Source organism: Zootermopsis nevadensis, unplaced genomic scaffold (assembly GCF_977971745.1).
Source record: "Zootermopsis nevadensis isolate Lab colony 2312 unplaced genomic scaffold, Znev_1.0 Znev_ptg000007l, whole genome shotgun sequence".
NCBI lineage: Eukaryota > Metazoa > Arthropoda > Insecta > Blattodea > Termopsidae > Zootermopsis > Zootermopsis nevadensis.
The window spans coordinates 19,725,943-19,740,510 of NW_028259139.1; the positions used below are offsets into that span (position 1 = coordinate 19,725,943).

At 42.2% G+C, this 14,568-nt stretch overlaps 1 protein-coding gene across 4 annotated transcripts in view; it reads left to right on the top strand.

The window, feature by feature from the left end:
• LOC147874679 (transcription-associated protein 1-like) overlaps positions 1–14,568 on the top strand; it is a 207,114-nt gene that overhangs the window by 445 nt on the left and 192,101 nt on the right. Inside the window, exons 2-11 of one of the 4 annotated variants that reach the window (XM_087344576.1) lie at positions 101–809; positions 1,853–2,253; positions 2,511–4,758; positions 4,854–5,567; positions 6,331–6,482; positions 6,939–7,036; positions 7,536–7,621; positions 7,892–8,113; positions 8,471–8,670; positions 12,238–12,314. In XM_087344576.1, coding sequence (XP_087200702.1) covers positions 7,024–7,036; positions 7,536–7,621; positions 7,892–8,113; positions 8,471–8,521 — 372 coding nt within the window. In that variant the 5' untranslated portion in view covers positions 101–809; positions 1,853–2,253; positions 2,511–4,758; ... (1 more) ...; positions 6,331–6,482; positions 6,939–7,023 and the 3' untranslated portion in view covers positions 8,522–8,670; positions 12,238–12,314. The other 3 variants (XM_087344575.1, XM_087344578.1, XM_087344577.1) reach the window with 3 other exon arrangements.

Consider the following 14,568-nt stretch of genomic DNA (forward strand, 5'->3'; position numbering starts at 1 on the left):
TGCCAGTAGGTTATTAATGTGGTGTAGAGTGCCTTCGTAGTAAGAATTAATACTGGTCTCTCAATGCGGATGTTTATTTCTGTACATGGTTTTGTTTCAGGTAGGCGTGAATGCAAGCATATGGGATACTTCAGCCGTTATGCAGTTTCGAGTCCATCATTACTACGGAGGTAGCAAGACTTTGCTCCGGTAGCTGACATGACCACTGTGCATGATGGACACAATTCATCAGTCGATGCGGTTGGGATGACCCACAGACTCGTGGTGGCAGCCTCTGTTTTTGTGACTTGCATGTGGAAATTCAGTAGCTGTTGATTTAAATTTGTGCAAGAGCTTATCGCAGTGAAGAAGGTAGAAGTAAGCAGCTAGGGTTACAGGTTGTAATGTTGGTTACGTGGCCACCTCACCACAGTTGCCCACTTTTGATTCCTAGTGACCAAGTATGGGGTGTTCGTAGCATGCCTCACAATGCCACAAGGAAGACCTCAGGCCCTCGTGCGATTATATACCTTGCTTTCCGAGGAGGTGTACTGTTATAGATTTAGTGGGAGTGCCTAGTCTGTCTCAAAGAGGAGTTTGAGATCAGGGGATGTGCTGAGTAGCAACTTTCGTGTGAACTGTAGCTGTAGTGTGTGTGGACTGGTTTCAACGAAGACATGGAGGATCAATTTGTCTGAATATCAGCGTTTCAGAAGATCAGTTGTGTGCGTGATGGGGAAGCAGCTTTTTTGGAGTTGGAGATGTGAAGAACGAGACAGAACGAAGCACCTGGAGTGTTTGTGACTTGGATAAGGAATTGCATTATTCAGGTATGTTAGAGAGTAGAGTTTCTTTGCATTCCATAGATCCTTCTTAGGAGTAATCCAAAGGATGCAGATCAAGTCATTTCATACAGTAAACATAAACTTCAGGACTTCATTCAATATACGTAAACCTCGGTACTTTTGACACAATTACAAGAACGTGTTTCACATATGAATGTACATAACCTTTAGATTTTGCAATTCAAGTATGAAAGCTAATTTCAGTGCAGGCTTGAATACATTTATATCACAATTTAGAGTTTTAATTGTTGGTTGGTGATTATTAAATAACTTGACACGTGTAAAGTACACTCCTCTTTGACATTTAGCAGGGTTTACATCTTGTAATTAAATTATGTACATCTGTATTTCTTTTAAAATTATCCAACTTTTCCACCACAAATGATAGCAAGCAGAGTATAAATTCACTTGCAAGTGGAAGTATATTAAATTTACGAAATTATTCTCTATAAGGTAAGCTGCTTTTGACACCTGCCATTGTTGTGATTATTTTCTTTTGCATGTAAAAAGCCTTATTAGTGTGTGTTCAATTCCCCCAAAATATTAATCCATAAGACACCACAGAGTGGAAATAAGCAAAGTAAACTAGCTTTATAGTATCTATTGTCATGGGTGGTATGACTGTTCTGATGGCAAGGCACGCAGAGCTTAATTAGGGAATAATATACTCAGTGTGCTTATTCCAATCTGAGGTGTTGTCAACTTGTAAGCCAAGGAAATTGTTTGTTTAAACTTCCGCGATTAATTTCTCATCACCGTAACCTCTCGTTTTGCCTCTGTACGTAGGTACATGCACATTCACAACATTCCCTAGGGTGGAATGCTCACCTCGGGAGCTTACAGAGTTGTTCACGCCGACATTGTCGGTGCCCCGGCATATTCCTGCAGGCAGTCCACATCCCTTCTGTACTCACGTTTTCGGGCATATGTATTGTGCAGTGTTGATGGATGTCGTTCCGTGCGCCGTGATGTCCGCTCGCTTGCTCTGTGTTGGGGTACTGAAGTATGTATTTTCATTAATGTTCTAGGACACCGGCCATGCCGTCATCATGAAGTTACCTCCTTCAGTTCCCTCTGGGTGTTCTGTTTGACAAGGCTGGGGTGAAGAACCAGAACGATATTGGCCGCAGTTAGATGACCTGTTACTGGCGAGTAAAACCTCTGTGTTGTGCGCCAGACACAAGATAGGGCGTTGGACCAACATTTCTCAAAGAGAGAGCATATTAATTGGCTCACAAAGTGCAGCGTATGTATAGAGCTACAATAACTGGATGTGAGTGAGTGAGTGTGTGTGTGTCTGTTCATAAGAGGCACCAGTACAAGAAGTAGGACACTGTCTTCTGACTTCATATCACAAAGAATATTAACTGGATGAATATTCGGAATATGTACCAAGTTGGAAGAGGAATACTTTTTCTGCCAAGCAACGGTAATGCTCTGACAGAGGCTGACTGCATGTTGGATGTTTGTTCTTACGTGTCTAATCCCCTGTATGTCTATGAACGGCATTCCCCCCCGCCCCCATTTCAGATTAAATATTTGAATAAGCAGGAGGCACCCATTAGATAAAATAAGTTGGCATGAGATTGTTCCATTTCAGACGACTTTGCCTCCAATGTCTGTGAAAGTGGCCCCTTGAGATTCTAGATTTCTTGTGTATCTTACACCTTTCCTGGTATATTGCAGGAGGAGTGCACCAACACTAGACAGACTGACTTCCGAGAGAAGACCGCTTGTGTCCCCGATGGTTGGCCGTCCTGTTGCTGAGTGCGTACATGGAGAAGAGGACTGAATGCAGCATGTAAATTTTGTGTGCCTCTGGAGAGGTGGTGCAGTTTTCTGTTATTTAACCCATTGACAGGGGCTTGCTCTGTTGTGGTAATTGTGTTGCAAGTGTGATAGCAACTTAGATATGAATCATGTGAACGTGTAAGGTGTGGATGTCTAGTTATGTGTGTGGGGTGTTCTACGGAGTGTAGTAAAATAGTAGAAATGTCGGCCGCAATCACATTGCGTTGATAAGAGTCTGCTTCATAGTGTGGTGGCCAACACATCTCTGAATGAGAGAGAGTTTGTCATGTGTGACAGGCTGTAAGTTGCAGGTGCTCTTGGCTTTGGCCGCAGCTTGTCACCAAAGATGTGATTCCTCTTCCTGGAAAGAATATGTTATTTCGTTTTATCTGCTTCATCCCATTTCACATTCTCAGTTCAAGCTAATGCCACAGGAAGATCTTCAAAACGTCAGTCATTGTGAATCTGTTTCTATAGCAGATGGGTGGGGGGGGGCTCTGCAGTTTCACTCGTTTAGGAAGTGCGGTGATGAAGATCTCTGGCATAGCTATACCGGACAGTCTTGATAATAGTGGGTGTCCGTTCTCTGACCCAGGAGGGCTTTAAAAGTGTGCTGACCACGCATTACTTAGTTTGTATTTTCTTCATGTAAATCTGTAAAGAGATGTCAAAGCGGGAGGTAACGGGAATACTTAGTGATCATCACCGAGAGGGAGTTTCCAAGCAGTCGTTAACGGGAGATGCGCAATAGCAGTTGTCCTATGATCGAAAAGTGTGACTTGCCAGTGATGAGATTGCTTTTTGTAAGTCAGGTAAGTGCAATGAGTTTTATGGATTGTGTGTGTTTTTCTGCAAGTGGTTTTCAGCGAATATTGCCGGCATTAATTTTGTTGGTAGTGTATTAAGTGTTGATTGCTGCATGTGCCAAAATGAAGTCTGACGAAGGGAAGTTGGTGTTGTTGAAGTACGGCCACCAGTGGGCTGGGTCGTTGGGTGTGTTATAGATGCTCGTGAAGTAGAACCTGGTGGCAGGGGGGCTGTGTAGTGGCGACATATGCAATAATCGTTTATAGTGCTTCGTTCATTGAGCTGTAGTTTACGAAATCCCACCTGTTTTCATAAATGATGGAAGATATTTAGGTTATGGAAATGTTTATTAGTTGGTGTCTTATAGGTGATGTTGGTCGTACTTTTCAAATGACTCAGCTCGCGAGACGTTTTCGCCCTTCTGCAAAATTACTTGTGAGAAATTATCGCGCAGGGAGAATGTCGGTGCTGAATTTGCGTGATGTCTTGAGTGCCAACATGAAATGTGACGAGGATAAGTTCGTGTTGGAAAGGACGTGGACGATTTCACTGGGTGATTTATAGGTAGACGTGCAGGTATTCAAGAGTTGTGTCTGGTATCAATCTGAGCAGTAACATAACGGCGACCGACAGGTTATGTGACAAATGTGCCCTAGGATGTAGGCGATGTAGATGCAAATTGTGGGCTACTTGTTTCATAGTGCTTCGTGCTAAGTTGATTGAGCTGTAGTTTATTGGGTGTGGTTGGAATCATAAATTATTTTATGATTTTTGAGGTTATGGAAGTGATTGGTAGTTGGTTTCTTATAGGCGAAGTTGGTAGCTCGTTTCGCCTTAATTTTTTTTCTTTACTTCCTGTCGATTTTAAAGGAGAAGATGTGTCACTAATGGTATTCACGAAATAAAGTTTGAGGTCTTCATAATTCTACAGTCTTTGGAGTGGTATTTCAGTCAGCATTTGGTTCGGCAGTGCCGTGTAGTGTTCGCGGACGGGCATGTACCTCAGGTGTATTGTCGGTAGATGACAGCACAGTTCGTCAGGGTGCGCACATATTGGTCATTCAATATCCCTCATGCTCCGCCGGTGGCGGGATGTGTTCGCTGTTTTTCAGACGTTGCCGTCCCTGCGTGCGAGAAAATGGCGCAGCTCCTCTGCTGTTATTGTTTACTTCGGACGGCGTGATGGTAGGATGCATGGCCAGTCGAGTGCAGCTTTACTCTCTTATATTTCCAATGCTTGCAAGTTTATTTGAACTGATGTTTGTCATCTTTCTCCTGTGTGAAGTACGTAAAGTGGGAAATATTTTGGTTGCACGAAAGGCCGGATTAGTTGCCAGTAGGTTATTAATGTGGTGTAGATTGCCTTCGTAGTAAGAATTAATACTGGTCTCTCAATGCGGATGTTTATTTCTGTACATGGTTTTGTTTCAGGTAGGCGTGAATGCAAGCATATGGGATACTTCAGCCGTTATGCAGTTTCGAGTCCATCATTACTACGGAGGTAGCAAGACTTTGCTCCGGTAGCTGACTTGACCACTGTGCATGATGGACACATTTCATCAGTCGATGCGGTTGGGATGACCCACAGACTCGTGGTGGCAGCCTCTGTTTTTGTGGCTTGCATGTGGAAATTCAGTTGCTGTTGATTTAAATTTGTGCAAGAGCTTATCGCAGTGAAGAAGCTAGAAGTTAGCAGCTAGGGTTACAGGTTGTAATGTTGGTTATGTGGCCACCACACCACACCACAGTTGCCCACTTTTGATTCCTAGTGACCAAGTATGGGGTGTTCGTATGATGCCTTACAATGCCACAAGGAAGACCTCAGGCCCTCGTGCGATTATATACCTTGCTTTCCGAGGAGGTGTACGGTTATAGATTTAGTGGGAGTGCCTAGTCTGTCTCAAAGAGGAGTTTGAGATCAGGGGATGTGCTGAGTAGCAACTTTCATGTGAACTGTAGCTGTAGTGTGTGTTTACTGGCATCAACGAAGACATGGAGGACCAATTTGTCTGAATATTAGCGTTTCAGAAGATCAGTTGTGTGCGTGATGGGGAAGCAGCTTTTTTGGAGTTGGAGATGTGAAGAACGAGACAGAACGAAGCACCTGGAGTGTTTGTGACTTGGATAAGGAATTGCATTATTCAGGTATGTTAGAGAGTAGAGTTTCTTTGCATTCCATAGATCCTTCTTAGGACTAAACCATGGGATGCAGTACAAGTCATTTCATACAATAAACATAAACTTCAGGACTTCATTCAATATACGTAAACCTCAGTACTTTTGACACAATGCAAGGACGTGTTTCACATATGAATGTACATAACCTTCAGATTCTGCAATACAGGTATTAAAAAAAATTACAAATTAATATACATAAACCTCAGAATTTTAAATAGAAATGCAAAACCACTTTAAATATAGATTATAGATATACATAAAACTGAAGAAATTTCAGCAGAGGTGAAATAAACTGCAGAATGGAAAGTGTGAGTGATGAGGTGACCTCTCAATGCACGCTTGAACACCTTTAAATCATTTAGAGTTTAAATTGTTGGTGGAAGATTATGAAATAACTTGGTACGCGTATAGTACGTTCCTTTTTGACGTTTATTAGGGTTAGCATAGACTATACAAAAATTATATGCTTGTAGTTAATTTTTATTTCAGTGTTGTTGAGATTTGTCAAACTTGTTTCCACTTGCAAAATAAAAGTCTAGGTGTCCATGAAACCCAAAGTTTCTGGAAATAAATATGACATGCGCCCTGATGTGGAGAAAAGGTGTTTAGAGTATTACAGTAAGTGCAGTACGTGAAAGTATTATAACAATGCCGCGTGGAAGTTACTGTAACTAAAACATTTGACTTCCCTTACTCGTTATAACTTGAAACTGTTGCTTGTGTTTTCCAGGTCGTGGAGACAGCATCTAGTGCTCAGAAGTCAAGCACGACGGATCCGTTCTACCGTCGTCAGTGCTGGGAAATAATTTGCTGTTTCTTGGTGGCATCCCTGAATTTTAATGATGATGAGAATAGAGCGCAGCAGCTTTTCTCCTGTCCAAGGTATATAAGAGCAGTTGGAGGCAGAAGAATATTGTCAAACTAACCTCATTCTTGATATTAAAAAAGTGTACAGCCAGCCTGATGGTACTAACATGACATAACAGATTGTTAATCACTGGCTTTTCTTCGCAGAATTGTAAGCGAGTCCCAAGGCAGTCTATGAGGCACTGGTATAGATTTTTCTCTGAGCACCCAGAACTCATTATTTACTGGTACAGTGAGCCCGTTAGAGGCTGTATCACAATTAGTTTGTGTTTAGTATCCTGCCAGTACCAGGAGGCTTCTACAAGTAATGTATTTCTTTGTCATATCATAAACCCAGATTTCCCATTTGCTCTGTGCCTCGTACATCAGTTGCTGATTTAGGAAGCAGCTACTGCATTGGCCACTGCTGTGACCATTGAACATTAGGATGTGAGTGTAATTATCTTTACTCATTGTGATTCGCTGTTGCAGTTTTGATGATCGACATGTGGAGATCTCCGCAGTCCATGGGATTCCGTTCAGATTGCAGGACAAGCAAGCCAGAGCCACTCACCAGATGGCAGTCACAGGCAAGTTCATCCATTTGAGTAAATTGTTTAATAAACTTCTTTTCTGAATTACAATGCCATTATTGAAGGAAGAAGACCTTTTGTCCTGAAAAGTAGCAAATGGTTTTAATGAAATAAAGAACTTGTCTATTTCTTCTATTGAGACTACAAAGAAACAGTGAAGAACGTGATTTTTCTTTGCCAGTTTAAGGAACCACATTTTGAGGCTGACCTCCACATAGTTCTATAATTGAGAATGCATGGAGTTTACCTCCATGCTCCCACTGCCTCATGGCATTGCGCTTAGTCACAAGGATAACTTCAGCTGATATAGCGAACCATTAAATGTTTGAAAACCATAATCGGTGTTGGTTTTCTGTAAGTCCAAGTGGTGTTAGAACCCAAAGACCACTGTGAGAACCTGAAATCTCTCTTAAAACCACATTTAGTATGTGAACTGGTTGAAAGCGTCTGCTTCATATCTGGAAAAACCAGTAAGGCCTGTTGTGTAAGTTGGTAGGAGTGTTTGTTGCTGCAGCCATGAAAGAGTTACGACGGTGTTCCTTGTGTGTCACTACACAATGGTGGCGATATCACAGGAAGCTGGTGAGTTCAGTTTTATAAATTTAGATTGTTCAACATTGAAACAATTTATATTACTGACGGTGAAGTTTCCACCTTTGCTTCCAGAAGGTATTATAAAGTGGCATTACTGATGGTGATATGGAAAATAAATCTAATTGATGCGGCTACCTCTTGCCCCTTGTCGGTTGAATTCACCTTAGTAGTAGAAGTGCTACAGATGTTGGCTGTGTGGTAGAGGCTTGCCATTTCTTAATCTTTCATTTACGTCCTTTCTCCATGACATCAAAACAGGCGAACCTGAAGGGCATGGACCGACTGGTGTTTATAGACTCCCTTGCTGTCATAATGGGGCACGAGGAGAGGGAGCCTTGTAAGCCGGGACACCTGGCACTTGTTCTTTTCTTGGAGACAGCGATCAACATCCTCGGCTCCAAACAGACGGCAAGCGAACTGTTCGTTAAATATCCACTGAATCAGTGGCAACGGAAGTTGCGTGGGTCTGACGTGATGTGTGTGAGTTGTAGAGTTTGTAGTTGCAGTATTATGACGTGTGGAATAATGGCCCACTTGGCGAATGTTTTAAATTTGCTGGGGGGGAGGAAAGAAAGGCTCCAGTATGAATCTGTAAGCGAGGGAGTTCAGAATTTGTCAGGTCGCTGGTTGTGACACTGTTGTGACCCGTATTTAAAGTTAACTTGTGAATGGGTTTGTAATGAACTTGACAGAATTTGTCTTCTGAAAATGTAAGGTGCTTGTTCATTGGCTAAGGTGGGAGTGTTAACTGCTTGGTGAAGTAAAACTGTGTGTTCTTAGAAGAGTGTGATGTCTTGATTTCTTGAATGTGAATGTATTTTCTCTTTCTGGGAGTAGCAGATTACGAGAAACAGAATGATCCTTCAGATTCTACTGAGCACCACGTGACCCGCGTACTGCCGGCCAGAGAAGCGTTGAAGTACGTGCGGCAACAGTTGGCAGACCGACTTGATGTCAGAAGATTAAACCTGCTGGGACAAAGAAGGAACCTCGTATCCGCAAGAGACTGATATCGGTCTGAACCAGGCATTCGTTGTGTGAGTACATGAGCATTAGAATGTATTTGATGCGGTTGTCGTGTGAGAGAGATGAGTCTGTCCAATTTTATTAGGTACTTTAGATGTTGTGACTTAAAGCGTGAGATTTGATATGTTGAAAGACGTAAATGTGGTGAGGGATTGGCATTATTGCAGTATCTGTGGTATGCTAGAGGCATTCATGATTCTCTAGTGAATATATTGTTCATAGGACACCAAAATTGGAGGTTAGGTGTAGCTTGTAGACGAGGGTGGTGACTATTTGTGATAAGGTTTTGTTACACGTGAGATGTGTGCAGTGCTGAGGAGCCTTTAATGTGGTCTGTTTACTAATTAATAAGTGAGCATTTGCCAGTGTAAGTAATTTAGTTTTGTGCACAGTGAGCGGAGCTGCCGGGATATTTTCTGTGCTTTTGGTTAATTTTGAGAGTTTGCTGTGTTGAGCAAGGGGATCGGTTACAAAACTTGTAAGTTTGTGGTGTGGTGTTCGTTATGAATTTGGATTTGCTTGCAAAAATGGAGATGACTGTCAGAGGTTCCATTTATTTGAGACTTAACCATAAGTTGAGAGTTGTCAGGTGTCAGTCTCATGGACATGTGATGAGGCTCAGTATTACTTCTGGTATATTCCGTGGTTGGTGGTGGGGTAAGGGGATTTGCATTAGGATCGAGGAGTGGTGTGGTTGGTTGGAACCAAGTATAGAAAGGCAGTGCCACTTATGTGGGTCACAATGTACCAGTGCTGGTGTTGTCAGGATTGTTATTTTATGTCTGTAAAATGGTTGTGAAGAGTTCTTGGCTTAGGAAAGACTAATTTGTTAGTGTTGTCAGTCAGATTGTTTATAGGAAGAATGTAGAGATTGTGTTTTTGTGTATGTGAGAGAGAGAGAGAGACAGGCTGAAGTTATTGACCATTTAGTTTGGTTAAAGATTGTTGACCTGGAAATGAAATGATATATGATGTCTGTTTGGTGTTCGTTGACCACCTTGGCTGCTCCCTCATAAATATATTTTTACATAACCCCTCCTTCCTCTCATCTTGGGCTCCCATATCGCACCCACGAAAACCCTCAGTTATTTTTTAGAGGGCAGAAATCAGGAAGGAAATTCATACAATACGAAACCCGTGTCTACCCTCCATTCATTTCTAGAACTTATTACTACTGTAAGAATCCGTGCTGAAATGGAAGGGAGAGGACTTTAAGTGGTACAGCTCTTTTGCAGGATGTTTGTTAAAATATTAGATGTTCGAGCCGTCTGTGAGTGAAGATTCCTTTGCGTATGATTCTTGGAGGTAGAACGTAGCTTTGTTTGTTGCACGTTTTATTGATCTTGTTATTGGGTAGTCAATCAACATACGATCATGATGTTGAAGGGGTCCCGGGATCTTAATAAACATTGTGACCACAATCAGAAATTCTCGTGTAGACATGCTGGCAATTCAGTAATCAGCGTGCACTAAAACTCATCTCGTAAAACTGTTTATTGACGTAATGTCAGATACAAAATATTGTTTTGTAGAATTGCTTTCTTTATTTTGTTGTGTTTCTACTTGTTAAAGTTGTTACATTGAGAGTGCTGCTGCTGGTGTCATGGAGAGATGTTTCCTCAAAGTAAGAAATTTTTGGTGGCTCTCCTTTACTTAGTGGGGAATCCCCACGTCCACAGTACAGAATGTCTGAGTATTTGCGACCGGGTTGGTGGCCCCAGCACCCTGCCAGTTTCTTTAGCACTTACAGTCATCCTTCCATCATGTTATGTGAATTGGGTGTGGAGCGAGAGAGAGAAGGCAGGCAGTTGTCTGCTGGTTCTGTAATTGCTGGAAATGTGACCATACGAGTAACCAAGACTTTGAATAAAAATCTGCCCCAAGATGTGGGCGTAGGTGTGCGGATTGTTTTAAAAAGGGTAGCAGAAAAATTGAACGTAGTTTAGCATAATGAATGGCGCGTTGCTTTGGTTAACAAGGAAATTATCATTTTTTTACCGTAGCCGAAACAAATTATTTACGAACACACAGTGACGAAGGTCATATTGAACGGCTTTTCGCGTTTGCTTTACTTCATCGTTTTGTCGTCTGATTTGACTTCGTTTGTACCCACCATTTTCCTACGTAATACGACCATAATTCGTTGCGTTGGATACGTTACTGGGCGGGGGAAAAGGGTCCCTTTGTAATTTATGAAAGTGACATTTGACAACTTGCTGAAGTGTAGCCTAGAACGTTTGTACGAGGGTCGCTCATTAAGTAATGCCCCACATTTTTTTCCTCAGAACATATTTATTCAAGATGGCTCAAATTTAGTGACAATATAAATCAATGTTTCCTTTACACATACTATTTTTCCACATAGTCCCCATCAACTTGTACGGTTTTACGCCAGCGTGGAACAAGTGCATGCATGCCTTGCCGGTACCAGCTCTTGTCCTGTGCACGTAGCCATGTCCTCACTGCTTGAATAACGCTCTCGTCATCTTCAAACCTTGTTCCGCGGATAGCATCTTTAAGTGGCCCAAAGAGATGGAGTCGGAGGGTGGATGGGGCAGCACCGTTCAACCAAATTTGGTGATTTCTTCCCGGGTTCTCGGACTTGTGTAAGGGCGTGCATTGTCATGCAGGAGCAAAATTTCTGCTGGATGCTTGTGAGGCCGAACTCGTCGGAAACGCTTCTTGAGGGTTTCCAGGGTCCTAATGTACGCGTCTGAATTGATGGTCGCACCTCTTGGCATCACATCCACAAGAATGACCCCATCACTGTCCCAAAAGACAGTCATCATGACTTTTCCGGCGGAGGGAGTTGACTTGAATTTCTTCTTTCTCGGTGATTGAGGATGATGCCACTCCATTGACTGCCTTTTTGTCTCCGGCTCAAAGTGGTGTATCCAGGTTTCGTCACCTGTAATGATCCGGGACAGAAAGATCTCTCCCTCAGCATCAAAACGCTCCAACAATTCAGAAGAAATCGTTTTCCTTTGAATCCTGTGGTCTGCTGTGAGACTTCGTGGAACCCATCTTGCGCACACCTTCGAATATGCAAAAGCCCGGATAATTGCAATTACACTTCCATTGCTGACTGAAAGCACGGAAGTTGCATATGGCAGATCAGATGTTTGGAATAAGAAGATGGCAATAATGATGATGACAGTAATTGCAGTAAACTTGTCTTCGCGATGTGTGTGTTACTTTTTTTTCAGAATTGTCACCTTTACTCGGAACACCTGATGTGATCTGGATATGCCATTCTGGTCGCTGTGGTGTGACAGCAGATAGGTTGCGGTGTTTAAATATCAGTGTTGTAATGCAGTTTGGAATATGCAGGGTTCCTAATGACGTAGGATGTGGAAAGAGGCAACTCCATTCTGAATGAATCTGGTTTCATGTGGAATGTCACGGCCATTGCACTTTGGAATTTCCTGGAAACTCGGCTATGCTGTCAGAGGAATTTTGCACTTATCTTCATCCAAGATTGTTTCCTTCCACACAAGAGACTGAACTACTGTCGCAGTTTAAAATATAAGGTGACATTTTCATTGATCTGTCTTTTACACGAACATTTGTCATTTCAGAGTTGGTGACCGTGAAATACAGACTGGATGCAGCGGCTTGTCACCGTTTAGATTCAGCTGTAATGAGTATTGCCCAGGTAAATGTTAGGTGGAGGGAATATGTTGTTTGTGGCAATTCTTACTAATATAGAATATCACAAGTTCTTATCTTATATAAGAATTATTAAGAAATCTGTCAAACTGCCCTCCACTCTCTCCGTTTTAGTTTTGATTAGATCGATCATTGACGGTGGACGTCGTGGTCTCTTACAATTGAACAAAGTTTGAGGTAAGGGATTCCTATTTATTATTATTGTTCATCACATTTAATGTTTTCATCTGCATTTGTGAACTCGTGTAAGAGAATTAAACTTTTTTAACACAATTTCAAGTAATGACTTCTGTTTGTTCACGGCAACATTTATAATAAAAGAATATTCCAGTAGGCAACTAACATTTTACAATTTTCAAAGAATTAAACTTGTTTCGTGGCCCAGAATCTTAATAAAAATATGTGGATCTTAAGAAGTGGGGTTTATATTCTGAACAATAATTCTAAAACTTTTCATCTCTTGATACATCGACATTATTAAAGCGTTTTAGGGAACTGAAAGAAATTTTATTCCGGATTTAGAAGAATAAATATTGAAGAATCTCCCTCTCATTATCTCCTACATCAGCAGATTAAATCCGGGGAATGATTGCTATTATTGAGTGCAAAGTATTTATGGGTGCAAGACGTGGTCTTTCACATTGAGGGAGGAACATAGACTGAGGGGCTCTGAGAACAGAGTGTTGAGGAAGATGTTTGGACCCAAAACGGGAGTGGGACGGATAACAGAGAAAAATGCATGACGAGCTCCTCAGCCGATGTTTTTAGGGCGAGTTGAAAGTTTACAAGGCCTGAAGGGAACACCTCGGCGTAGGTGGGAAGATAACATTAAGACAAATCTTACGGAGATGGGTCTCAATGGAGTGAACTGGATGCAACTGACTCAGGATAGACCCCGGTGGCGGGCTTTTGTGAACACGATGATGTACCCGACAGACATTAAGGTGGCTCATAAATCCTTTGAAAGTGTGACAAAGTTCAAATACTTGGGAACAACAAAAACGATTCAAAATGATGCTCACGACGAAGTTAGGAGGAGACTAAATTCCGGAAATGCTTGCTACTTCTCAGTCCAAAATATTTTGTCTTCCGTCTGATTTCTAAGAACCTGAAAATTAAAGTATACAAAACAATAATCTTGCCTGTTTTGTATGGGTGCAAAACATGGTCTCTCACTCAGAGGGAGGAACACGGATTGCAGGTGTTTGAGAATCGGATGTTGAGGAGGATATTTGGGCCTAGGAGGGAAGACGATGGGGCGTGGAGAAAACTGCATAATGATGTTCTCCTCTCCCAGTATTGTCAGGGTGATTAAGTCGAGAAGAATGAGATGGGTGGAACATGTAGCGCGCATGGATGGGGCAAGAGGTGTGCACCGGGAAGCCTGAGGGGGAGAGACCTAGACGTAGATGGGAAGATAATGTCAGGCGGGATCTGTGGGAGATAGGAGTTGAAGGAGACTGGATTTTGTTGGCCCAGGACAGGGTCCGGTGGAGGGCTTTGGTTAATTCGGTGATGAACCTTCGGGTTCGGTAAGCCATCTAGTTAGTTAGTCAATCGGTCAACGACATGGCCAGCTTTCTTATTAATTATGATTGTCCCAGTTGGCGCTACTCGCAACAGTTACCTTCGTTGCAACTAAAGGTATGACATTTTATTTTACATCCATTGTCCTAGGACTGTGCGAGTTTATGTCAAGAACTTCTTTACAGTTCGTGTACTGATTAAGTTACAAGTTCACGCTGAAACCTGTAGCAACTAGATATCCCACCCGATATGTAGGACTGTTTGTAGTGGCAGCATGCTGCAATGGAGTGCGATACTGACCGGGTTAATACGACCCACACAATCGTATGTCCCAGTGACGCATTAAACCACGGAAGACATTGTAAACAACCTTGACTTAATCACATTAACGTATAGATGCTTCTGGAGCGTGTGCCCATAAGAATAGCAGTAACTTGGGTGTGCTGTTTGAATGGATTTATCTGAAATGACACATGGGAATACCTCCCCCTACAAGCGTTGATGGGTACCTCATTCAGGCGTAAGCTCCCAGTCTATTTGCGCAAACGCAATTATGACAGAAACAATATCTGCTGTGGAAACCTCAAATCTTACAATATAGTTCTGGTTTGAGGGGGTAAGTAGGGGATTACATGACCTACCAAGCTAAGATGTTAGCCAAACCTCGACTGCTAACACTTAATTGTTCATCATGGAAGATAAATTACGATCCA